General features: G+C 28.8%; 1 protein-coding gene across 1 annotated transcript in view; it reads left to right on the top strand.

Annotated features, from left to right (window-relative positions):
• The window catches only part of Su(Tpl) (Suppressor of Triplolethal), a 30,942-nt gene extending 4,756 nt beyond the window's left edge, over positions 1–26,186 (top strand). The window contains exons 2-11 of the mRNA XM_070651966.1: positions 1,643–1,693; positions 7,723–7,967; positions 21,773–22,225; positions 22,318–22,388; positions 22,496–22,652; positions 22,868–23,158; positions 23,274–23,576; positions 24,200–24,374; positions 24,502–24,575; positions 24,710–26,186. Of these exons, the coding sequence (XP_070508067.1) occupies positions 1,643–1,693; positions 7,723–7,967; positions 21,773–22,225; positions 22,318–22,388; positions 22,496–22,652; positions 22,868–23,158; positions 23,274–23,576; positions 24,200–24,374; positions 24,502–24,575; positions 24,710–24,869 (1,980 nt within the window). The 3' untranslated portion in view covers positions 24,870–26,186. The remainder of the gene's footprint in view (positions 1–1,642; positions 1,694–7,722; positions 7,968–21,772; positions 22,226–22,317; positions 22,389–22,495; positions 22,653–22,867; positions 23,159–23,273; positions 23,577–24,199; positions 24,375–24,501; positions 24,576–24,709) is intronic.
• The last annotated feature ends 503 nt before the right edge of the window (positions 26,187–26,689 follow it).

Here is a 26,689-nt window from a genome sequence, read left to right as displayed (position 1 = left end):
TACAATGTCTAATAATATAAAATAAAAATTTGAAATGAAATATTCACTTAGACATAACCATCAATGAAATAATAATGAAAAAAAAGATGATACCTGATTGTGGCAAAAAAAAAAAAATTGTAACTTGAATATGTGTGTAGATTTGCGTGATTTATTTTCGTGCGCTTGACTCACAATGTTCGCCATTGTTTCAATGATCTTATTTTATTTTTTTTTTGTGTTTAGTAATTTTCATATTTAATAACGCTCATCCTTTCCTCCATTATTTCAATGATGTTTCGTAAATAATGGTTTTGAATGAAAAACTAATTTTATTTTCGCAATGATAAAAATTCATTTGAATGAAAAAAACATGAAAAAATTGTGTGTGACGTTATAGGAAATTCTTAGTGACATTTAATGAATTTTTGTGTGTACGAGGTGTGTTATTTTTGTGAATAAGAGTCAGCAGTTTTAAGATATACATGTGTAATATAAGTTTAGTTATCCCACAGAGTACAAGCACAGTAGATAGTTATAGTAAGTTACCTTGACGGGGCCCTCAGATATATATGCACAAATATATATACACAAAATATCATGTGTCAGTATGTGAAAAAAAAATTACACATTTTGCATTTTTATTTCGTCTTTTTATTCATTCGAATGTATAAAATACACATAGATATAATATATAGGTACTGAAACAAACAAGTAAGCAGGCTCATAACAAATTTGCACAATATTTATATATATATATTCATTTTCAAAAACGCAACAACCTTCTGAACATTTTTTTTTTCTAGTCTGTAATTGTGAGTGTGCAATATACGTAGATTCAACGTGATGGTTGTTGTATGTCTGAGATTTTTTTTTCTATGGTGTTGTTGTTGCTGGTGCCATTTAGAGTTATTTTTGATATACATTTTGTTGTTGTTGTTGTTTTCGTGGTGCAAAATGTTAGTTTGGAATTTCCAATATATTATTTTTTTTTTATATGACTAAGTTTTAATATCATAGGAAAAATGTTTTTAATTTGTTGTTGTCATGTCGGGATGAAGATGATAATTATCTCCTATGCACACACAAGTTCTCTTTATATTATTGTTAAACAATAAACAAACTATGAAAATGTTAATGAACTTCCAGGCACATAAAAAAAAATATGGAAGAATTAATTAAATATGCTGCATTGCCATTTTTAAAAAAAATGCGATCAAGTTTGCTTCGTTGGTTTTGCGATTATGCAAAAAAAAAAAAATTATGGTCCCATTTCTGATGCAATTATATTTTATTATATATTCACTATAGACCACAAAGCGAAGCTTTGACCTTTTAATTTTTTTTTCAACTTGCTATTGAACACAAATTTGTGTATTTCAATTCTTTTTTTTCCATTAATTTGTATTTATATTTTTTTTATTTTTTTGTTCAACTCGCTGAGCTCTTTTACATATTTTAATTTTAAAAATGTCATTCTTTTGCTGACATATTATGAAGACAGTTCGCAATCGTTCACAAAACGACTTCTCAATGAAAAAAAAAGCAAAAAAAAAAAAATGTTATGAAAAAAAAGAAAAAAAAAATAGAAATTATGAGAAGTGTTTCGCATGGTACTAGTGTTAATGATTCTTAAACGTAACAAAAAAAATTATATTCACAGAACAAGTATGGATCTACAAACCCATCGATACAATTTCTTGGAAACGAAGGTGTAAGTATAACTGCATATTTATTATTTATACATTATTTTTTTAAAATGGAGTAAATGATTTTAAAATTTTGCTCACTTTCACGAGATTTCTAGGAATTTTTGAGATAACATTTTTATTTTATTTATTGCTGTTTTATTGGATTTTCACTTCTGAAGAAAAAGAGTTAATTAAAATTGTTTGAATTAACTTTTTAAGTACGTAAGAATCTAATTTTGGACATGAATTAATTTAATACCTACATTCAAATTATTTATAAAAGTTAAAATTAAATGAAAGGTCAACAAAATTTTTAGAGCACAAAACTCGCAAAAATGTTCAATGAAAATGAAAAATTTTTCTACATTTATTGACTAATTTTAATTTATTAATCGTTGTGGCAAAACCAATAGTTTTTGGTGGATTTCAAATTGAACTTTAGACAGTACATACATCAAGGTTTCTAAATTTTCAAAAATAAATTACTTATTTTAAGTAAAAATCCACAAAATCACTTTGAAGTTATTCTATTGAGTTCATTAAAGCAACAAAGTTGCATTTTGCTGAATGCTTGACATTTTGTGTCATCAGATAGCCTTGACTACCTTTAGTATAGTCTAAAGTAGATCCCACACATCTAGGACAATGCAATTGAAGCTTTAAAAGAGGAGAATGATGAATATTTAGTAAGATTGCCTCTGGTCCAGATGAAATTCAATGGGAAGAGGAGGAGGAACTTAAAATATGTCATTTTTTGGAATTCTGCTGTAGATAGCGGATCTTATGCTCTGTGCTGCAATTCATTAGATTGCTGTGCTAGATTATTAGTGTCCTAACATGTTTTAAGGACTTCACATACTTCTCAGTCCAAGAACTCCTCTCAGTTCTCTAAATATCATTCATTAATAGACTATTGCAATTCTATCAACTTAAATTAAAGCTCAACTACTTCATTATCATGAAAGTGACCTTCTAAACCTGCAATTAAGTCAGATAAATTAAAAAAACTCAATTTGCAGCTATATCTTCCTTATATCAAGCAACTTAATCCTTCAGATTCATTTTTCTGTCAACAATTTCTCAATTTACTTCATGAATCATAATCTAAACTAATATCTGATAGCAAATCTTGCAAAATGAATTTATTCATCCAGTTTAATCATCGAATCATTCATGACATTTCGATTAAATGACGCTAAAGTTTCTCTATTTTCGGTAGAGTAGTAATTGTAATACTTTATATCCGGATAGTGAGTTGTGGCCTTTAATAGTGTTTTTTTTTTCTCAATTATTCATCGAAAATTACTCGTAGCGTATTATGTACGATAAATTTAGTGTAATTATTCATTTATAAATTTGTAAAAGCTTTTTTAAAATAAATTCATGAAAATTCCTAGATTCTCTAAAAGTTGCTCAAAAATTCTCGAAAATCATTTACCCTATAACTTCTTTCTCTTAAAAATAAGTAAGAAAAGAAAGAAAATCCGTTCATTTAAGTTTTATTTTTTAAATAATACAATATTATGTACACACAAAATTGCATAATTGACATGGAACACGATACAACATTGCCTGCCTGATGTGAATGGAGTGAGATGGAGTGCATTTCTTTCTTGGTGCTCCAGCTTACGTGCATACCGAAAAGCTTCCATAATATATATCTATATGGCTTACGCTTGACTTTCTGTGTTAGTGCTTTTGAAAATAAAAAAAAAAAATAACAATTTTACATCCGTGATTGAATTAGTGGCGGGTGCGCTAAAAAAGCATACAATGGACATGCATGCAATTTTTTTTTTAATATTTCTTCTTTATTTCTTCATTTATGAGAAGGTTAAAATTACGACGTTAGCATTTATTTTTTTAATAAATAAGGTTACTCTTTTAATGCCACACGAAAAAAAATATGTAAAAGTATTTTATTTAGTGTGTCTCACTCGCTGACTGACTGACTGGTTTTTATATTCCTTGTACTTCAACATCCATTGCAAATCAATTTATTTTTGTCAAAAATTTAACATTTTCATGTACGCAAAATATATAAATTGCAGACAATGTAAAAAAATAAGATTTTTTTTGTTGTTTTAAGAAGAAAAAGAAAGAATCCAATCTAAAAAGTATCCAAGGTTGGATCATACTGTAAGCATGAATATTATTGTTGTTCATGTGTGAAAGAGATGGAATGATTAAATGCGTCAAGATTGGGTCGATGGGATTTTTTTTTTAAATAATAATTTTTAATTCCCCAACTTCAATATAATGTCTTCAATGCCTTAATGTCGTTGTAATGGTGTTATTTAGCAGTATTAATTTCATTTTTTTTTCTCATATTTAGATATAAATATGATTGTACCAAATGTGCTAGTGTTTATACATGTTTGCCATGCAGAAAACCACTGGCACTGGAGATACAAAAAAAGAATATATATCCATCGAAACCAGTTTACGATTTAAAAAAAATTTATTTATATTTTTTTTTCATATTTTAAATTCAACAGCTCTATGGAGCTCACCACTAAGACCTTAAACATTTATTTTTTTTTCCTCTCGATGCCATTACTGCCGCAATTCAGCTTTATGTCTCATGGCTGAAAAAGTATTTATTTCTTGAGAGACCTTAACGTTGTTTTTGTTATTTTTTATTTTTTTACATTTCTGACGAAAGATCCAATGAAAATTGCAATCAAAAAAGATCTTTGAATGTTGAAAAAAACAAGAGGAGGAATGCAATTTCAATTATTTTAATATTTTTTTTCCTCTCTCCATCGATATCTAGTTTTGTGTGTCTCTTTGAAAGTCATTTAGAAAACCAAAAAAAAAGAGATTCGTTTCAATCCTCACGTCTTACGGAAATTTAATGTTTTCTGTCACATAATATGTGTGATTGAGTGTCTTTGTTCTTAATTGTCATTAGGTTCTACAACATATTTTTCGTGTGTTTCGTGTTGATAAATTTAAGAACAGCTTATCAATCATTCTAGAAACAAAAAAAATTTATATAAATAACTTGATTAGCAAAAAAAAAAAAAAAGTACTTGAAGACAAGAATTCTGTCAAAATACGTAATAGGAAAATAAAAATTAAGTAACAAGAGATAGAGATTGTATATAAAAATTATATATTTTTTTTTCTCAATCCAATTCTTTCTCTCATAAAGTTATGTACAACTCGACACAACAACCACAAAAAAATATATATTTATATATACATTTTTATTTCATGCTCCTCTAAATCAGTTTACATGTATTTTTACTTTATTTTTTTTATATAAATGTTGGTTTTATTAACGCATTTTTTTACCGTAACAATGTGATGTTAGGTGCAGTTTGACTCAAATGGCAAGATTCATGCTCTTCATTGTGTTAAAAATATCTCTCAAAATTTTTTCGACTAGCTTTTACTGCCCATGAGAATGGAAATTCTTAAAAAAAGTCATGAACATTCTCGTTGCTTTTTTTCGAAGGCTTTTTAATGAAAATTATTTCACGTGTCGCTTTGTCTCTGTCGGCGACAAATTGTAAATGAGACAGATATGTATTTATTTAATAAAAAAAAAAAAAATATTCTGTAAAATACCAGAATAAAAAGTCAATACAGATCTGAATATTCTCACTCATCGAATGAATTCTATTAGTTAACCGGGAATAAAATAAAAATAAATAACTCAATTGAGTCTGTCTGATATTGTAGTGGAGGAGGTTTTGAGGTTATTAGCATCATATCTCACTTTCTAAAACCTGTTAACCCTAGTTGCTTCTAAAAAAAAACTATCAAATAAATGATAAAAAAAATTGTAAAACAGCTGTTTCAATTTGAAACATGTTTTTCCGAGACATGATTTCCTGTCTCTGTAAATGTCTATGCTTTAGTTGATCAAATTTTCTATATCGAAGCTTTCCAAAAAAGAATTGGCAGGAATTTTAGATATTTTGCCATTTTTTGCTATCTAAAACTGCTAAAAATAGCTGTGATTGTGCTCCATGGCCTCGAAAGCTTAAGTCTAATTCCTTAAATTGTCACAAAGCTTAAAACCCCTTTCCCATAAGAATACAACCTTTCAATTGTCATTTAGAATATTTTTAGCTATTTTAAGACATTATTAATTCAAGGCTGAGAATCTAAGTATTTAATTCCTTTGTAGCTATTAATATTATACCTTGAGCTGACACAATGTCAAATAGAATAAATGTCCTAAAGTTTTCATTGTGATTTCCTGACTTTTCACGCAATAAAACGCAGTTAAAAGGTGATTGTCATGAGGAAAAATGCACAAACGACAGGATGGCGCTTGATATTGATTTATAAGCCTTAAGAGCACTTTAGAAGTCTATGAAATGATTTTTATAAGAGAATATTGAATGATTCATATCTAGAATGATATTCGACAATGTTTTTTGGCAAAAACTTTATTGATTTGCATTTTTTAATTTTTGAGACACTTCCAAAAGTCTCTGGAATGTTGAAAAGTTTGTTCCTTATTGAATAAGGCCCTATTCTACTATTCATGGCTCGACTGTACTCCGAGTGGACAAAAAACCATTAGAACTAGTCATTAACTTGCCTTTGACTAATCATAACGTATTTTTGTCCATTCGGATATGTATAGCTACAAACTTGAGTTTGTGGAACCTACCATGAAACGTCAAGTTTATTGCTAGACATACAGACGACTTACTGCAGTCCATCCCACTTGGGATCGATTAAATCAATGAATCCAGAGTTGAAAGAGGACATTGAAATTGTGTTACTGAAATGATGGCTTCAATTGAGTCTTTTACATTCTTAAAAGACACTCCATTCCATTTCCAATGGATCTTAGATCCAAAATCCACAAAATCTATTATTCAGTGCAATTTAACCATTTCTCAATTCACAATCTGGCAACAAAACGAAGAACCACTACTTTCATCAAAAAAATACAGAAAAAAGTTGCTATGTGGCACATAAAATCTAGTCATTGAAGCCTTAAGATTGCAATACATCTGAGCATGCTTTTTCAATTACTTTCCATACATAGTTGAGATACTTGAACAATACAATTGTCCTCAATGTCCAAATGAATATCCTTGAAAATCGATGAAAGTATCCAAACATCCATCGAATAAATTTTTTTTAAGTGGCTGTTCAGAACTATACCAGTGTTCCTTAATTGTTGACATTATATGATCAATAATATTTCATTAACTTGTCCATAAAACGAGAAAGAACAGAACCAATTAAAAATTTTATTTTTTATTTTCTCCATCTTCACACAAAAGACCTTCAATTCCATTTCGCAAAAATATGTATACGTACACCTCGAAAATAATAAAAAAAAAACTATTTCAAGCACTCAATTCCATAGAAAAAAAAGCGTTGTTGCCATATTGACAGCAATTCATTGAGCCAGTACTTGTTTTAATTTCAAATCCAATCTTAAATACATGCTTACTTCTTATTACTTTACTTTACTTATGTCTATATAATAATCATTTTAAAATATATATTTCTCTCTATCACTCCATGATTGTTTTGCTACGTGAACTTTTTTAGGAAAAAAAAGAAGGAACAACACACAAAAAAAAGAATTGACAGATTATGTTGATCATCTTTTTTGTAACCTGAACCCTCTTCTTACTTCCTTTAATAGAATGAATAGCATTTGCTAAAATGTCACTTTTTTCATACATTTCAATTGATTATTTTTTAAAGTATGCCTGTTACAAACTTTTTAGTGAAGGCAAAGAGATATACATGTATAAAATACTTTCACTTGGAATGCACAAAAACACACATACACAACGGCACAGCGTTTATTTGGAACCCATGCTTTATTTTTGCTATTTTATTACTATGTATGTGCATGGAGTTGGATGTGACGTAATGTCATGTCGCGGAAAAAAAATATTAAAATTTCAATTATTTTTGAGATTTTTTTTTCCTTTCTTTTCTTATTTATTGAAATCTCTTTCTTATTCTTCCTTTTGTTACTCATGCGAGTGATAAAAGTGGAAATATTTTTTGACATTGTGCTAATGAAATATTTTTTTTTTTCGTCTATATCTATTTTTAGTTCTTGTCATTTCCATCACTCGGTAATAATGGCAGCAGCAGTCAACAGATGGAACAAAAATTTAGCTTTCAATTAACGGATATGGAGGAAACACAGGGATCATTTGAATGCCTTCAGCAAGCAAATGGATCAATGAATGTACTTGGTCCAGTACAATATAAAATGCGTGTTCAAGCACAAGAGGATGTTTATGAGAATACGCGAATTAGTATGGCACGGGCAGCTCAAAATCAAAAAAATAAATGGTGAGTTAATTTATTATTATTGTTAAAATCAAAAGGCTAAAAATGATGATAACAATATAGGTTATCTATACTATATATGTGTATATTGCAAAAGCAACAAGCACCTTCGGAAGGAAATAATTAGTACAGAAAAAAAGCAAGCAAAACTAAGGATTCATTAACATTCTTTTCAATACTTTTTTTGTTCACATTCATTTGTTCATCACCAACCATTATATTTACTTATTTACTTTTTTGTTTGCCTCGTTTCGTTTCGTTTCAATTTAGTCGTTATCTCATGTTAAATTGTGGTGAACAATAGTCTACTGATAACGGCCTGTTTCGTTTACTTATAAGTTATAACGTGGGAACCTATTTCACATAATATAGAAGTATTTTGTGTTCAATGCTTCTTCGGGTTTATGAGCTTTTCGGTTTGCATTCATTTTTGTTACAAAATATCATTTACTTCTCTCATGCTTTTATGCATAGTGAATAAGAAACTTGAATATTCACCACAATGTGATTGTGGTATAGAATTGGAGTAAAGTAACCTCAAGGTAGTTGGTGAATCTCGGATGGATTTATCGACCCCATTTAAAATTGTCACAAAACTTTAGTTTATTATCGGTTGTACGGAAGTTGTTTTCATATTAATGGCAAGAAACACTTGTCATCTATTAATGCCAAGTATATTTATTTGTTTAAGATGATGACTGTAAAAAAAATGATAAATTTTCCATTATAATATATAATATATGGAAAAACTTCTTTGATCATTTATTCATATTTGCTTTAATTCTGAGAAATTTGTTCAATTCTTATGAAAAAAGCTTTATTTTAAAATTTCAATATTTGTTTTTATTTAAAACAGATTATTGTTCATCCAAAACTCCCATAAAGCTTTTTAAGAGTGTAAATATGGAAGAACCAATACCTTTTAAATAGAACAGAATTTTTTTTTACGACTTTACTTCATGATTTCAAAATAAAAAAAATCTGAATAAATGAATATTTCTTCTTTATTTTGTTTACAACTTTTTTGCTACACATGCAGTCTGCCATTATTTAAAGTCAATAAAAAAATGTTTAAAAGTTGTAAGAGAGACATTTTTCCGTGACAGTTTATCAGGAAGGAATTGATCGATATTTCTTAAAGTAAATTATATTTACTTTGTATTCAGGTGTTGCATGGATAAAAAAACATGTTTTAAAGGAACTGACAAAAAAAAAGGTTAATGAATGGAAATTAAAATGAAATTCATCATTTTAGGGATTCCCTCAATTTTTTTGTATATTTATTTAATGATTAAAGAATTTTTCTGAAAAAACTTCTTTTTTTTTTGTTTTGAAAACAATTGAAAAAGTTGCTAATCAAAATGCTTATCGACAAACGAGTTAAATTTTATTTTATGAATGTAGATTAGCACAATATGTTATGTTATCAAATTAGCACAAATTGGGGGTAATTTATTCTTGGAATATTGTTTTTTATGTCAGGTGCATTTGTTATTAATTTTAATTGAGCTCTTGTACTCATTTTAAGTTATCAAAAAACTGATATTTCGTTTGAAAAGCTTAACTTTTAGTCTAGAAATTATTTAAAAATATATGTCATTAAACAGTAATATTTGAAATAGGATTTAAATGAATATAGAATTAATTTTCTAATTTAAATATTAATTTGTTGCAAGAAAAGATTATAAATTAATCCTTTTAAAAATATTCAATTAATTAGCACAAAAACAGCTCCTTAATATTTTTGTTTACGATAGGCACGTGTAAATCAGCTGAGAACTATCCAGACTGTATTAGTAACTTAAGCTTAAATTCACGATATAAATAAAAATAAGAAAAATTTAATGCATTTTAAAAACTATTAAAATTTCAAATCCCTATAACTTTAAAACGTGCACTAGTCGTTCAACGACATGCAAATAGGTATATAAACATTCAGACTTAGTAACATGAATAATGCTAAATATTTCCAATTTTAAAAGCACGATATTCTAAATGTCACGCGTTCAAGCTTATCATTTAACACCTGAAAAGACTCAATTTATTCGTGATAACGCTACCCGGCAATTTTTTTAGATGATATGCGACCAAATTAATCACAATAAATTTTCTTTGATAAAAGCCTTAAAATTTACTTTATGAGTCATTAAAGTGCGGAGACATTAATCGAATTAAATTCAATCCAATTTGTAATTTTGTTGTCCATGCGAAAACAAAAATTTTTTAAAAGTATTTAAACCTTCAGATTTAGTTTCAGATTTTACGCTGAATTTTTCACCTTAATTACTATAATTCGCCTAAATTTCTCAACCTTAACATATTGTGCCATGCTTATTAAGCTTTTTTTCATGGATATAAAGTTACTTATAGGAAGCTCAATTAAACTTAATCTAAATAGGATATAAAACAGTAATTGAATATTCGTCATGGCTTGACATTTGACAGGTTTTTTTGAAAACAACGTTTCAAGTACCAAAATTATTGAACGGAAGTTGATTTCTTGTTTGAACGATAAGTGTAATATTACCAAACTCTACCTTCATTGATAAATTTTTGTCATTATGAAATTATATTTTCATTGGACATATGATAAGATGGGAAAATTTAACGGAAGTAATGATTAATAATTATTTTGATTGACTTATCTTTAGATAAAATAATGAAAATTGTCTTTCCGCAACTCTTAAAATCATTTAAGGTGATTGTTTTTCAATGCTGTAGTTTTTTCTGTTTAATTGTATGTAAAGATGTATAGGTACGGATAGGCGATAAAAAAAAATGAAACAAGTTCATCGTTCTGTACCAGTATTTTTATATATGACGTTCATAATGAACTGAAAATTGAAGGGGGGGTTGAACCTTTAGAATCTGAATAATTTAGAGCAGTGCTCGATGGTGATTTGGATTTTGGATGGGCACAGTCGACTCGATATTAAATTCAAATTGACTTTGAGTTCTGATTTTAAATAATTTAGCACCAAAAAAATAAAGAAAAACACTTCGCAGTTATTAATGAAAATTCCTATTATTTTTTAGGATTCGAACCTTAGACTTTAAAAATTCTTGTTACATTATCCTTATCCTGTCAAGCCATTAAGCTTCTTTGACACATTCAGTCAATTTTGAATAAAAGGACTTCACCTAAAATTCAAGAAACCTATTTGAAGAAGATATTTCCTTCATTAAGTATTGTAATGAGGAAGAAAATATTTCATGACATTTTCTGAAATGAGGTGCATATTTCTGTTCTTCTTTCACGTATTCAAATTCGCTATGAGTGCGTTAAATTGCAACATTAATAATTCCTCTCTTCATACTCACATATTGCACTTACTTTATGTACGTAATGTAATTTGAATTTTTTGTATACGATTCAGCAACTTATTTTTCACTTCTTGTTGTTGTTGTTTTTGTGTGTATGAATATTTGAAGAGAAGCGTTTGGAACAGAAAAAAAAAAATTGTGTGTTCTTTATTTCACAAATGTTGGAGACACATGAGAAGAAGTGACTTCTTTTCATATATAATAAAATACTCAAGGCAAGTCATTGCCGTCCATTGGAAAGGTTTTTGCTATTTTGTTGTTTTTTTTTTCTATTTGACGCTATAAAAAAAGTCTGACTAAAAGAAAGAGAATGAATATTATATCGGATAATGAACAAAAAAAAATCTTAAATTACAATAGTATTGGGTTTTCCCATTTTTACGTATGCAGTGTCATGCAACTCAAAGTTCCCTTTATTATTATACACTTACTACTTACAAATTATTATCATTCTATAGTAAAAACTTGTGTTATCAGTAACATAATAATTTCCTCTTCACGTGTGTGATTTTTTTTCTTTCTTGCCACTTAATTGTCTGTGCCCAAAAATAAAAATTAATATTACGTTCAATTGTGTTCTGTTATCAATACTTCTTCAACCTCGGTAATTAAATTTCTTTTTTTTTCTGGTTCTTCTGTATCGGATGGGTTTGCACTTTTAATGGGGATTTTTATGACAAGGTGGGAAAATTTTGGGAAATTTTCAAGAAAATGATTACAAAATTTCAAATTAAATTGCATTAAAATTCAAAACTGTTCTTTAGATCTCAATGCTGAATCAATTTCTACATAGAATCCACTTTTTATACAATAACCGAGTCGAATTTCTCTAACCGAACGGCATTCTCTTAAAACTGTCTAGATCCACAAATAACAGGAATATTTCGGGAAAATATTTGATGCTGCTGTTTCATACTAGATTGCCTTCATGCCCATTCATACATACTAGCCGAGCGGCACAACCGCATTTTTCTTCTTAAAAATGAATCGAAGTTAGCCGTCGTGGCAACTTCGCATCTTAACATCAATACGTCGACGTAGCGGTAATCTACCGAACACTTTGTGCTGTTCGGAACTACTTACTGTCCATAATAAATTGCCATCCATTGGATTTCTCCGGAATTATGAATCGATTATGTCCTAAAGTTAGCTGATCTTCTTGTTCATCTTTTTTTTTGAAGTATTAAAAAGTGAAATTTTATTTTTTTTTCAACTACTGACCGAAAAGAAGTGAGAAGAAAATGGAAAGAAATACAGTTTAGCTTACGAAATTTTAATTTTTTATTGTTGTTGTAGTCAGTAGTTAAAGACATACAGTGGCGAATTTTTTTTTATGCATCGATTGGTAATTTTTGTGTGATTATTGTGTAAGCAATGAAAGCTATTTTTCAATCTACAATATATTTATATATATATATATACTCAACAAATAATGTGATTACCTTGCCTTAGTTAACTACACGACTTTTAATGTCCATAAAGTTTTGTTTTTGAACGAAAAAAAAAATAAAAAAAAATATGAAATAAGGTATATCTTGAAGTATTTAAAAGAGCCTTGCTCGGTGCTTTTTCAATTTTTAATTTGCATTTTTGATGAAGGAAATTTGAAATATTTTCAAAGACAAGTAAGTGAGTGTCTTACATAAATGTCCATTACCAATTGTACTTTATTGAACAGTTAATAATAGCTTGTCGTAAAAGAGAACAAATTTTTAAATGTCTGAAATATATAAAAAAAAAGCCATAAACCCATTCGGACGAAATGGGTCGACAAAAAAAAGTAAAATAGCTCGACAATTCTTAGAAAGAAAAAAAAATGAGACACAAGAAGAAGGCAGGCACTGAGAGAGAAGTAAAATTGCAAATTGCGTAGGTGGGATGTGAAGACAGAGAGTCGCGGCATGTGCTATTACCACTAAGTATGAGACTTTTTTATATTTTTTTATCTAAAAGTACGCCAGTCAGACACTGTCAGTATAAATATTGAGGAGAGGCACTGAACTAAAAAAACTCTAAAAATATTGTACATTGAGAGGAAATGAGAAGAAAAATCTTGTGATCGCATTTTTTCGTGCTTACTAGCCTCTTCTCACTCAATTGTCTTCTTGTTTTCAAAAATTCCATATTATGACTTCTATATTGGATTCAAAATGTGCGTTTTTCTTTTGTAAATGACATATACATATGAGGCAGGCCTTTTGTATATCGGTTATTATGTCAAATTGATTTTTTATTAGCATTTTTAGTTACTACTTATCTTTATCATACACATTATTTTTTGTTACAAGAAATTCTATTGCTGTATACAGTCAGCAGTATTTATTGGCATTTATATGACTTAAAAAAGATGTGTAAAAATGGAACGTGATAGCAATTTGTGAGACAACACGAAATAAACGTGTAATAACTCATGGAAAAACCTTGATGGGGGGAATAGTTAGACTCATGACAATGTCTGCAGTTTTTATTATACTTTATTCTTCCTGTTTACTCTAAAATATCGTAAAATAACTTCCAAAAAATATATAAAACAACAACACAGAGACGAGATTTCATTTATGTGAATAGAAAAACCAGAACAATTCATTGCAATAGCTTAAGAAATTATAAAGAAACATGAAACATTGCATGACACTTCCATTAAATATTTTTTTTTGCTTCTCTCTTACTTCTTATTATTTTTCGTGTCATTGTGTTGTGGCTGAACAGCTCACATTTGTAGATTTTTACATATACAGCTGTAAAATGTTCCATATGATGTGACTGTATACAGCAATAGTATGTGTGCATTTATATTATATAGCGATAACGGCAATGAAATTAATCATATTCACGAAATAAAAAAAAAATATCATTCCGCGGTCGAGCATAAAGTTGTTATAAAAAATAAATTAAAATTTAAGACAAAAAAGGGATTTATGGCAGGCGTTATACGATATTTATTAGTTTCTAAGGAGTTCCCATAATTGCTAATTGGTCCCACGTGTGATCAGTTAAGTTTCCTTTCTTTTTTTTTTTGTTCCTATCTACACCGCTCTCGCATAATCTCACGAACTGGAAATGTAGTCGACTCTATGTTTATCACATACATAAGAAAACGATTTTTTTTTTTATATAAATTTTATGCATATTGGCAGACAGAAGTGAGCTAATTTAAACCTCTTTTTTTTCATATTCATACGAAAAAAAAAGAATGTTTTAAAAAAAATGTCAGATAATGTCTATGTAATTTTTGCTATACATTATATTTTTGTGCAAAAAAAAAAAAAGCAGGTTTCGCTTTCAGGTGTGAGAGCTAGTTTATCTGTTCCATTAAGAATTGATCTTGTTCGATGATTAATTTCAATGTGAAAATGTGTATAATTTTATAAAAATAAACCTGCTATATATAATGAAATGGTAAAAGGCAGCTTAAAAAAGATAATTGTTCTTATATAAACACTGCATGCCTTTTTATTGTTGTCGCAAATTTGTTCTTGTGATTTAAGACGAAAATCAGGTTTTTTATTTTTATGAAATGTTTTTTTCATATTCAGGGATTGGAATCGATTTTTATCTCTTGTAAAGGTTGAACTAAAATATCCAAATTCTCATGCTGTGCTTTTTGCAAAAAAGGTTTAATTTTATTCAATAAATTTTTTTTGTTTACTTGAAAATTACAAAGTTTCATTCAAAATAATCTTTTTTAATTCAATCGGTTTTCATTTTCTGTAAACACTTTGCCTAACAACTTAAACCACAATATTTAATATTTCATAACGATTAACCGAGTACTTGTAAATGTTACAATGTTATTTTTTGAATATTCTACTGCATTTAATATTTCTTTTTATTATTCATAACATAAAGAAGCGAATGAAATGAAAAATATTTAGTTTTGCACGCAGTTTGTTTACTTTTTTCTGTAAAGGAACGCGCAAATAGAATATTTTTTTGATATGATAATTTTTTTTGTTCCACTGGAATGTTTGTTTCATGCAGTATTGCTGACATTTTGACGTAAAAAGACAAAACATTGAGTCGAATTGTGTGAAAGACACGTGCGATTTTTGTGATTTACGTTTGGATGTTTTTTAGTTGAACTTTGAGTCATACTTATTCATTGTGGGCTATTGGATATTGTTTAATGAGCTTTAAAAAACTTGATTAAATTGATGAAGAGGAATGGTCCTGTAGTTTTAGTATTGGAGCTTAATGAGGATTGATAATTGGTAGAGAAATAGTTATTGTTAGTGTGGATATGGATGATGAGGCATAAGAAGTCTTAGAAGATAGATATGAATATTCTGCACAAAATTAAGTTGGTGTTATGAATCGTAATCTATATAGACAAGGGTCTCAGGACTGAGCAGCACATTGAGACAATTTCCTTACAGACAATGAGCATTCTCATCTAAATGATTGTGTTTATGAGTAAACTCAATCAATATAATTGAGCTTTGTCAATTTTGTGAGCAACCTCATGAACATGATCCATGTCTATTCAGGAAACTGCGTTTTTAGCGAAAAAAATGGGTCGAAATGGGCCGTCACAGTGCCAACAGAGCCAATTCACGTATTACCATTAATTCGGCAACGTAGCAATACAGTAGCAAACACATTGTGCTGTTCGGGATTGATCTACAAATTAATGATCAGATAATTACTCTAAAAACCAGTAAAAACCCACTAAAACTGTATAATACGTACGAAATATCAGTTAAAGAATCAATTTATTCATTTTGTTTTCATTTAGTCCAGCATATTCTAAATTAGATTTTCAAACATTATCTTATTTTATATTTGTTTATCACAAATTCAACTCCAACTCATATTTTAACTCATTCAATAAATATTTGAATTTCCTTTAATTCTTAGTAAAATTTACGTTATTTGATATTATTGAAATGAAATTTTTTTTGGAGATAGAATCTGTTAAAATTGTAATTTGAATAAGACCCAATTTAACTCTTATTATTATTGTTTGAATTATTTTAATCATATTTAAATGTAATTCTATATCCAGTTGATATTCAGATGAACTTTATGTCAACAATTGAGGTAGATTCAAAGCAAAAAGGATTAAAAAACAAAAATTAATCAATTCTTATTAAAACCAAACTTATTAATAAGTGTGAAAGAACTGATAACAAGCTTATTTTTATTATTAGAGGGTTAAACACCTAGCAAAATTATAGCGATAAACAGCCAAAAAAATCAATAATGTACTTTTGCAGAGGTTGTTTGAAGTTTATTGCAGTTCTATTTATTTTATATAATTCTAAAACGCTAAAAGTCGTGAATTATTTCTCAAATATATAAAAAAAAAAGTTCTTTCTATTCTCAAAAAAATATAAATTCAGTGAGCAAATTTAAATTAAATTGGATTTCATTTGTAGTTGTATGCTCTTTTTATATATAATTGAACATAGCTGATATGATCACAAAAAACTGGCAACATAAAGACGATTGGGAAAATTTCCAAAAATATATGTTCATGTATGTTGAGCATGAAATAACATTGCCTGAGGAATAATTATCATGTTATTTACCTAATTACAATAATTTTATAGACATTTTTTATTTTAAGACTTTAAAATCCACCCCTGAAGTTATTTTTATACCTACTCGAATATGTTATTTCATAATATGTTGTACGTTCGAAAGGTGATCGATGGTTCCATTTTTTTTACCATTCATGTATGCTTCATTTAAAGGGAAATAAGTATTGAATCAAGTAGAACATTGTTCACAAATAAAATCAAATAAGGTTTCTCCTACAAAGAAGTATAAAAAGAAGAAAAGAATCATGCAGACATGTGTTCAAGATAAAAAGTAGAAAGAAGAAAGGAATAAAGAATAAAAAAAAATACTCGTAAGTGTGTAAGAAGCGAAATAAACAACAAAAGGAACCTAGAACAGATGTTTTTTTCGTTAAAAAGTGTACCATAAATAAATAATGTAAAAAAATCAAAGGAAAACGACCAAGAAAGAAGAAATTGAGAGAATTTTTTTATAATATTTTGGAAAGGTGTTCAATGTGATGAATAAAAGAAGAGGAAGAAGATGAGGAATAGAGAAAAAATTCAGTTACTTTTAACGCACTTTACTCTCTGCTGCCTGCTTCTTGTGTTTCATGTCTCCAATATTCAATCTTTATAGCCCTCATCAGATTATTGCTGCTTTTATTTTATGCCTCATAGTCTTTCATTTCATACACACAATCTCTTTTTGTTAACTTCTTTTTGAAGGTTATTTGGTGATTTCGGAAATTATTGGTACACAACTTATCTCTCTGGCCATTTATACATTTTGCTTACTTGCCTGGTTACTTTCTTGTCTATGTATAGGTTATGTGCGTGTCTGCTAGTTGTTGCATTTACATTTTTTTTTTATTTTATAAGACATAATACGTTTCTTTTGTTGAACAAAAAAAAAAATATTTACTATTTCTTTTATTGCAACATTCATTAAACACATATTATTTATTCACATCCAATTTCAACAGCCAATAGATGAGATTGAGCGAGCTATGAGAGAGAGAAAATAAAAAAATTAAAATTATATTTTCTATTACTTGTAAAACGTCGTCATATCAATATATGTAGAAAGTTTTTCATTTTGGGGTAGTATTAATAAACGGTTTCGGGTCACAGATGTTGCGCAACTTGCCTTTCTTTCGCTCTCGTTTGAGACAAATTTTTGTTATTGCTCTTGATCTACATGCAAGCATGAGAAGTTATTGATAGAATATATATATAATGAGTATAAATTCATGTGTGGGACTTTTTATTATCAGTAACAAAAAAAAAACAGCAGTAGCAAAGAAAACTTTTTTTTAGTGTGTAGATAATGGTGTGATGAAAGATCAAAGCGCATTACTACTAACTGACAAGTAGTTGACTTTGGTCGTTGAAAAAAAAATATATAAAATGTCATAAAACATTTATTATTGAATTGTCAAATTATTTGGGAGTCATTTGGAATGTGATGTCTGGGATTTGGAAGGGTAGACAAAAGGATTATAATGATGTATCCGTAATGACGTAGACATAAGGATCTATTGACAAACACTTGGAAGTCACACTGAGTTTTGACTTTGTATGAATCTAATTTGGCGATGTCTGGCATAGACAGGGGATTCTAATGATCTGTTCCTGGCATATACATATGTAGGGCTCTATCGACAGTCATTTGGTAGTCACACTGAGTTTTGACTTTGTATGAATCCAATTTGGTGATGTCTGGCATTTCGAGGGTTATAGAGACAGAGGATTAAAGAGATGCATTCCTGGCGTAGACATAATGCTCTATTGACAGTCATTTGGAAGCCATACTGAGTTTGTCCTTTGTATGAATCCAATATCAAGGAAGCTAAAGTGCCTTACTGAGTTGGCAGTTGCGGGTCACGAATATAATGCTTGAAGATCTCAGCATTATTAGCTGGAGGCACTGCGGTTAACAATCTGTTGTGTCACATCCTTTAGACCAACAGTTTATTGTGGGATCCAAACCACTTGCGGGTCACAAAAGGTGACATTGAATTTGAATTTCTAGGCTCAAATCTCACCAGCCTAGTGATTTTCAGGAGATCCAGATCTCCAGATTCTTAGATACAGCAAGCTTAAGATTTTAAAAACTAAGAATTTGACACGTACATCATAATATAGTATCAAGTTTAAATATCAAGTTCAAACTAAACATTTTCAAACGATCCCCCCAGTCAAAAACCGAATATTCAGCAAATAAACCCAATAAATTTTCAAGTCCATCCACCCATGTCTAATCAGACATGCAAAATTGACACCAAGCCCCCATTTGTCGACACGATAGAAATTCTCTTATTTTTAAAAAAAGTCTCCCGATTGCTATTTACTTTTATATTTATATTTTCTTCTCTTCTGTGAAAATGTCACATTTGGTTGTATTAGTAATAATCTGTTTCTTATCAGGTGGCTTCTATTTGCCTTTGTATTTGAAAGAAGATGAAGAAAAAGAAGAAGTAAAAAAAAAATCTGAAGGAAAATAAAAAAATAGTCAGTTTCATATGTATTTTGTTTTGCTCTGTAACTTTGTTGATACAGCTGTATATGAACACTCTTTTTTTTTGACGTCAATTAAAGTAATTTCTTCTTCTTTTTGTCGTCGTTTCTTCTTGTCGACTTTACTTGTTACTTGTTTTGATCGAGGTGGTAAATGAACAGCAAAAGGAAGAAATGGAAAGAAAAGTGTATACAGGCAGGCACAAAAAAAAAATAGTATACGGAAAGTTTAAAAAAGAGAAGGAAGACAGAAACGTACATTTTTAATGACCTTGAGATGATTTTCATTTTCTTCGTATTCGTCATTATGAGTCAATATTTTTATGGTTTTATAATACGCTTTATCTATATTCGATCTTACTATATAGAAAAATAAGTTATATTTTTTGTTTACATTATCTCACAAATACAGCACTTAATTGTGAATTTCTGATGCGTGCTTAAAATTCTTATCTTATTTTCATCTATATAATGCTGTGTTAGAGATTAGAGTTGGGGTGATTTGGTGATATATTGGATATTTTAAGCGCTTTTACTTTATCAGGAAGTGGTTGGGATTTAGATATTGATAAATTTTTATACGTTTTCTCAGAATTTTGAAATTAGAGCCAAAGTTTGTTCGAAACTAAGCCATGAAAATTGTACTCTTGATATTTTAACATCAATCCAGTGATTATGAAATGTATTAGTAATTATATGTACCTTAGCGACACAAATGAAGAAGGCTTATCGCCATGGAGCTATTCAGATTCCGTAAAAGTTCTTTTATATACACAAAATGAAGTCACTTCCTTGTGGAGGGCAAATGGCAATCATATGGATGTCAAATGGAGACGGCTTCCTCTTGATGTTAATAAGAGAGCTTTAAAAAAAGCCTAAAGTTTCGTGACAGATTTTTCTTCATTTGTGTCGCTCCTGGTAATTAGACTTATGGACTATATCCCTAGCATACAAAGAGAATGCTCACATTAATGAGAATATTCCAAGAATGCAATTTTCATACAAATGAGCATGCTCACAAAAGTTAGTATGTCCAGATTATGCTCTTTGTCTGTTAGGGTATCTTATTTGGAACTTACATCCCATTCAGAATTGCAAACACAGATGTCTGTGACAGGTGAAAAATCTGTCACAGTTATGGCCTACGAACAGGCATTCTCAATTACAAGCAAATTTATTGTTTCTGCGAAAGAAGTCAAACCTTTTTCTAGATCTTTTGGCTTAAACGCTAGACTAATCATCTCGTCACTGATATCAATAACATATTCCAGAATATTTTCCTTTATCTTCCTGACTGAGCACTTGAATGTCGGTTTTATCTTCATTTGACATGTTTAATTTATTGGATTCTTAAATCTTAAATGTTATCTTCTAACTTTCCAAATTATATCAATGAATTGACCAAGTCATGCCACATAAGAACTAAATAAATTAATCCGGACCAATAAATACACAATAATTTTATATTTAGGAACATTTCTTCAGTAATAAGGAAATATTGCTACCTAATTAACTGTTAAGTCACAAAAAAAGTATGTTTATTAATCAACATATTATTAGCAGTAAAACATGGCAGAAATTGACTATTTCTAATTATCCCACTCGTAGCTTATTCCATATAATCTCCATGCAATAAAAAAAAATAAAGCATGCAGGTGCTGTGCAGCTAAATTATCTCATATTTACGCAATCACGCCTGCAATAAATGATATCAAAATTACATTGTATAGGTGAAAAAAAAGAGATTTCTAAGAAGGGGGACGGGATGCCATAATCTTATCGTCTCCTGAACATTTTTTTTCTTTTCCACCAATTGGAAGCCTGCGTAGTACTCAATTACGAACAAAATATATTCATTCACTCTCAATTCATGAATGAAAATCACTTCCTCACAGTTACCTATATAAAAAGGCAAGCACAAAAGGCCTAGAAAAATTAGAACTGCATTTAAAAAAAAAAGTCATTTATCTAGCAAAGCAATCGTTTATATCGGTAATGAACCATATTGTTCAAACAAGCTTTATATTTCCAAGAACTTAGGCAACAATCGCATTTCATTGTACATAGCATCTTCGTTAAATGATTGTCGTAAGAGCGAAGAGGCAGCAGTAAAAAAAAAGTGTACGAGAGAAAAAATCCGCCGTCTGCGTCATCACTATTGCTTATCACTTGTATGAACATCACATTTTTTGCTACTATTTTTATTATTGTTGCTTATTTTATCACATTTGAGAATGTACGCAAACATTTGCTCCATTTATTGCATTTTACTCTTTTTTTTTGCACCATATATTTATTTATATAAATATTATACATATATAGCACATCGTCATTGTCATCCTGTTTTGTGTAACTTCACTTTTTTTTTATTCTTCATTCATTAAGCCGCACAATTTTATTCATTCATATGCCGATAAATATTTATAAATAAATTTGTTATTTTTTTTTGTTATTTATTTTTAGTACACGTGAAATTAAACCAAATCAGCAGGACATTGGTAGGAAAATAACGAAGAAGCCAACAATAATTCCATCATCAACGTATAATAATAGTCGTACTACAAATAGTGGAACACCAAATAATTCTAGTAGCAGTAATAGCCTGAAACGTTCATTAGATGTTGCAGATCGATCGAATTCAAGCACCAACAATGATAACTGCAGTCCAATGTTACATTTTACATCTCAACATCAAATTCCAGCAATTAATAATAATAGTCATAGTAATTACAACTCACAGGATCATCATGATTCATACCATCATCAGTCAAGTCATCATCACAATAATGCAATTAATGGTGTCGTCGGTGATGACGTTGATCATCAACGAATGTCATCCAGTATGGGACATAACTTAAGCCGTAATAATGGACAACAAAATCATCGGATTCCTGATATTGCACGAAAGCCAATTAAGTAAGTCACAATCTAGTCTCTCAAAATAATCAGCTGTGCTTTTGAATTATATAACAATTTTAATTAATTTTAATTAACTTTATTTCAAACAGGGAAAGACTTATACACTTATTAGCATTAAGGCCATTTAAGAAACTAGAATTGTATGATAGGCTAACTAGAGGTAATCAACTTGTGTGATATGAATATCATTGAACAGATTTATTAATTAAATATTTTTCATTTTCTTTCAAAAAAACTCTTAATTATATCCTATGAACGTGTGTACAGAGGGTATTAGGGACCGAGACAGAAATGTCATCACAAATGTATTAAAATCAATTTCATTTGTTCGTGATAATGCTTACGTACTACATAGACATATATGGAATGATGTGCATGAAGATTGGCCATTTTATAGCGACCAAGATCGAGCAACACTGAAACGGTAAGTTTTACAAAACTAAAAATCTCTTTTTCATATATATTTTGTAGAAAGTTATTAATTAAAACTAGTTTAGATACATTGTATATATATATTGTATTGTATTATGATTGCTTTAATTAACATTCGGTATGAAAAATATTTCATTTCATTTCTTTTTTTCTTTTCTTTCTTTTCACCGTCTGTTAATCGTTAATGGATTGAAATTTTTTTAATAGACGTAAGCCACAAAATTTAACACCACCATTATCAAGCGACGGAGGATCGTCATCAACGTCTGGTCAAAGTCCAAATAGTCAACATAATGGTTCGCCGCCGCCTATTGTAAAGAGGCCGTCATCTCAATCGACATCGAGTTTAAATAATAATATGAACAGTAAAATGAATTATAATGATAATGAAAAATATATGGAACCAGTTGCAAAAAAGCAACGAATTAGTCACTTTAATAGTCGTGATGGTACTTCCTATATTTCTTCACGATCGCGGGATACAGATGATTACTTTAGGTAAATGTCATACATTATTCCTTTTTCATTATTGCAAAGCTCGACAAAAGAAAATCAATATTTAGCAATAAACTAATGGACGATATTCTATTTTTTATTTTTTAAATATATATAGCGCAAGCATAACTCCAAATTCATTAGATGAAAGTAATAGTTTAGGACTCAATTTTACTGTGCTGAGTAATGATAGCATAAGCAAAAGAATGGCAATGAGTAATAATAGTAGTAGGGGACAATCAAAAAGCAGTAATAACAGTAATGTAGATCGTTCTCAACGTAATGGCAATCGGACAAATGGAACAATTAAGACAACGACAAGCAGCTCATATGACACGATTAGAACCGATAATGGTGATATTAATATTGATGGCCTTCGGGAGACTTCAACGAAGAGTGTATCAACCAAGGCTAAGTTTAGGTACGAAAAAATTCATTGAAATTTATTGCGACAGGAGTTGTAGATGTAATCACTTTGGTCTCATAATGTTAGTTGTCTCGACCATATTAAATTAGTCTAGTTATGAAGAAAAATTATTGGAAATTCATTAAGGAATTTGAATGCATAAGTCGAGAACCTTTGTTCTTTTATACAAAAGGGCTGAGCCCATAAAAATATTATTTTCTACGCGACGAGAATTCCTTAGCAACTTAGTCATTTACGTTTTACACCTTAATGTTGAAATTTTTCATGTCTAATGTCATGCCGATAATTTGAGACTTGTGACTTTCGCCTTCATTTTTATTCGTCACGATTTTCATTTTATGACTGATTAAACGGATATCAAAAAAATTTAAATATTAACGGTATTCAGAATTTTGAATGTCAATTTTATCAACGATTTTCAAAAGTTCAAATTTTGAACTTGAAAAAAATCATAAAATTTAAAATTTATTGTTTCGTTATTGCTGCATAAATTACTTAATATCAGGCTTACTATCCATAAATTACATACATCTACATATCTTGATCGAATCATGATTTATTGAGGCTTCTAGAATAAAAAATAAAAACTAATTAATTTAATCAATCATATTATACAGTGACTATCCACCTATCACGTCGGTAGAACAACGTCGCAAATATAAGACTGAATTTGACAAAGATTACAGTGAATATCGACAGTTGCATACGATAATCGAAAAGACTCGTAATCGATTTGCAAATTTGCAAGATGAATTACGTAAAGTACATTCATCGGATGAGCGGAAATATCAGGTTAGTATAATAAATTATTTTTAAATGATAACAAAAAAGAATCTAATTTTTTATTGATTATACTTATATTTGGCCTTACGTAACAAACAATAATAATAAATAACATTTTTATGTCTTTTTTCCATAGGAGATTCAAAATCAAATTATTCAAGAATACAGAGAGAACAACAATGATACCAGATTTCAAGATAAGAAACAGAGGTAAATCACATTTTTATTCGTCGTAAAAAAAAGTCACAATGCTTTTGTGCCTGCGACAAACTCAAATCATTTGTTTCATATTTTTAATTTTTTTCCCATTTTTTTTGTCTATTCTTAAAAATCTTTCTTTTCAGGTTTGAATATTTACATGAAAAACTGTCGCACATAAGAAAGCTCGTGAGTGATTTTGATTCGCAACTAGTTAAAGGTAATGTCACAACTGATAATGGTTTATCATATAGTTCGCAACAAACTGCGAACAGTAATACGCAATCGATACATACTGCCTACTGACACTGTCGACTGTTGCTGATGCTTATTTAAAAAGAATGAAAAGAAAAAAAAAGAAATAAAAAAGTTTTTTTTTTTCTTAAACAACAATAAAAGAAGAAAGAGAAATGACATTAAAATGTTCTTTTATCAAACTGGCTGTCTCATGGCGAAATGATGGATAAAAACAAAAAAAAGAAAATCATATATGAAGAAATTCTTATTGAGTTCTTTAGAATTAATTTTTAAGATTCTGATTCATGATAAACTGATACGATGATTTTTTTCGTCTCTTTGTTAATGTTTTTTTTTTACTATTATTATTATTTCATATTTAGATGAATTATATTTGCTCGACTAAAGCTTGATTCTCATGTGGAGGAAAAAATAGCAAAAAACGTTAATTATATTACGAAATTGTTTTTTTCAAGTAATAAAAAAAAAGAAAAAAAAATTATTGAATGAAAAAAGAAGGAAAGGCAAAAAAATATAAAAGATTTCCCATATTTCTCTTATGTATCTTAGCTATCTATATGCAAAAAAAAAAAAGAAAAGAAAAAGTTTTTAAGTATGAAAGAAATGATGAACAAGAAGAGAGACTTGTGAATGAAAATGACACATAAATGAAAGTAAAGAGGAGAATTCTTACATTATTTTTATTGAATTTTTTTTTATTTAAAGAAAAAAGTGAAAAACTATTCCATTTGCGATATGTAATAATATGAAATTTTTTTTATAAGACAAAGGATTAAATTTTTCTTCATTTTTATTTTTTTCGTGTTGATACTAACTTATTAAAACTTATATGATAAAGGAAAACAAGAGTGTGTGAGACTATTTTTCTTTTCTTTTCTAATTATAAACAAATTATCCATAAAATGGCATTGTTGTGAAGGAATGACAAGCACAAAAAAAAATTGTTATGCAAACAAATTAGCAAAATGCCCTCCATTTTAATTGTGTGAAAAATGATGATTAATCGGATTCTTCTTAATTAATCATAATTTCCGGTTTTTTTAGAGAAAAAAAATTCTTGTGATTTTTAACGAGAAATTTTTAGCCAATTACTTCTTGTTTTTAATCTTCTTTTTTGGGGATGGAGTGATTGTTGATGATGATTAAGACTTTTTTGCCAAAATAAAATTTTTAAAATCGAAAATTGTTGAATTTGTGTTTTGGAACCTTATAAAAGTTCTGAGGTGGAATTGAAAGGTTTTAAGAAAGTGAACATTTTGAATTTGAAACCTTACAACAGTTAGAAATTGAGTGTTAGAATTGAAATGTTTTAATTTAACGAACATTTTGAATTTGAAAGAAATTTTTGAATTTTTTGAGAATTTGAATTGTTTTGAACTTCAAGTTCAATCATTTGTGAGGTTTTTCAACAGTCAAAATTCCATTTTGAACTTTAAATTCAAACTTTTTAAACCGTTAAAATTCAAAATTGAACTAAACCCATTCAAATCCACAAAACACATTTAAAAATTGACAATTTTCGATATTTTCCGACTCCAAGTACTTGCAATTTAATCATTTAATCAACATCATCCACCCCAAAATTTTTTTTGACCGTTATGAGGTTTGAATTATGAAAATCCGTTAAATTCTCAATCCTTAAATTTTCATATACAACAACAACAAAAACAACAACACGGATCTGATTCCGTACATTAAAATTTCTGTCTTCCTTAAAAATGAATGAAAAATTTTTGTGTCTTTTTTGTCATATTATCCGGAATTCAAGAGAAACGTCCAAGAAGTCAAAAAAAAAAATAACAACAAAGTCGTTAGGAATTTTTATGTTATTTTTTTCTATTGAATTGCCAATCGAAGTGCATAAAATT

This window comes from Chironomus tepperi, unplaced genomic scaffold (assembly GCF_022539635.2).
Source record: "Chironomus tepperi strain 1889 unplaced genomic scaffold, CSIRO-AGI_Ctep_v1 contig_472, whole genome shotgun sequence".
NCBI lineage: Eukaryota > Metazoa > Arthropoda > Insecta > Diptera > Chironomidae > Chironomus > Chironomus tepperi.
Note: the sequence above shows the minus strand (reverse complement) of the source record. Positions and strands in the feature narration are given on the sequence as shown.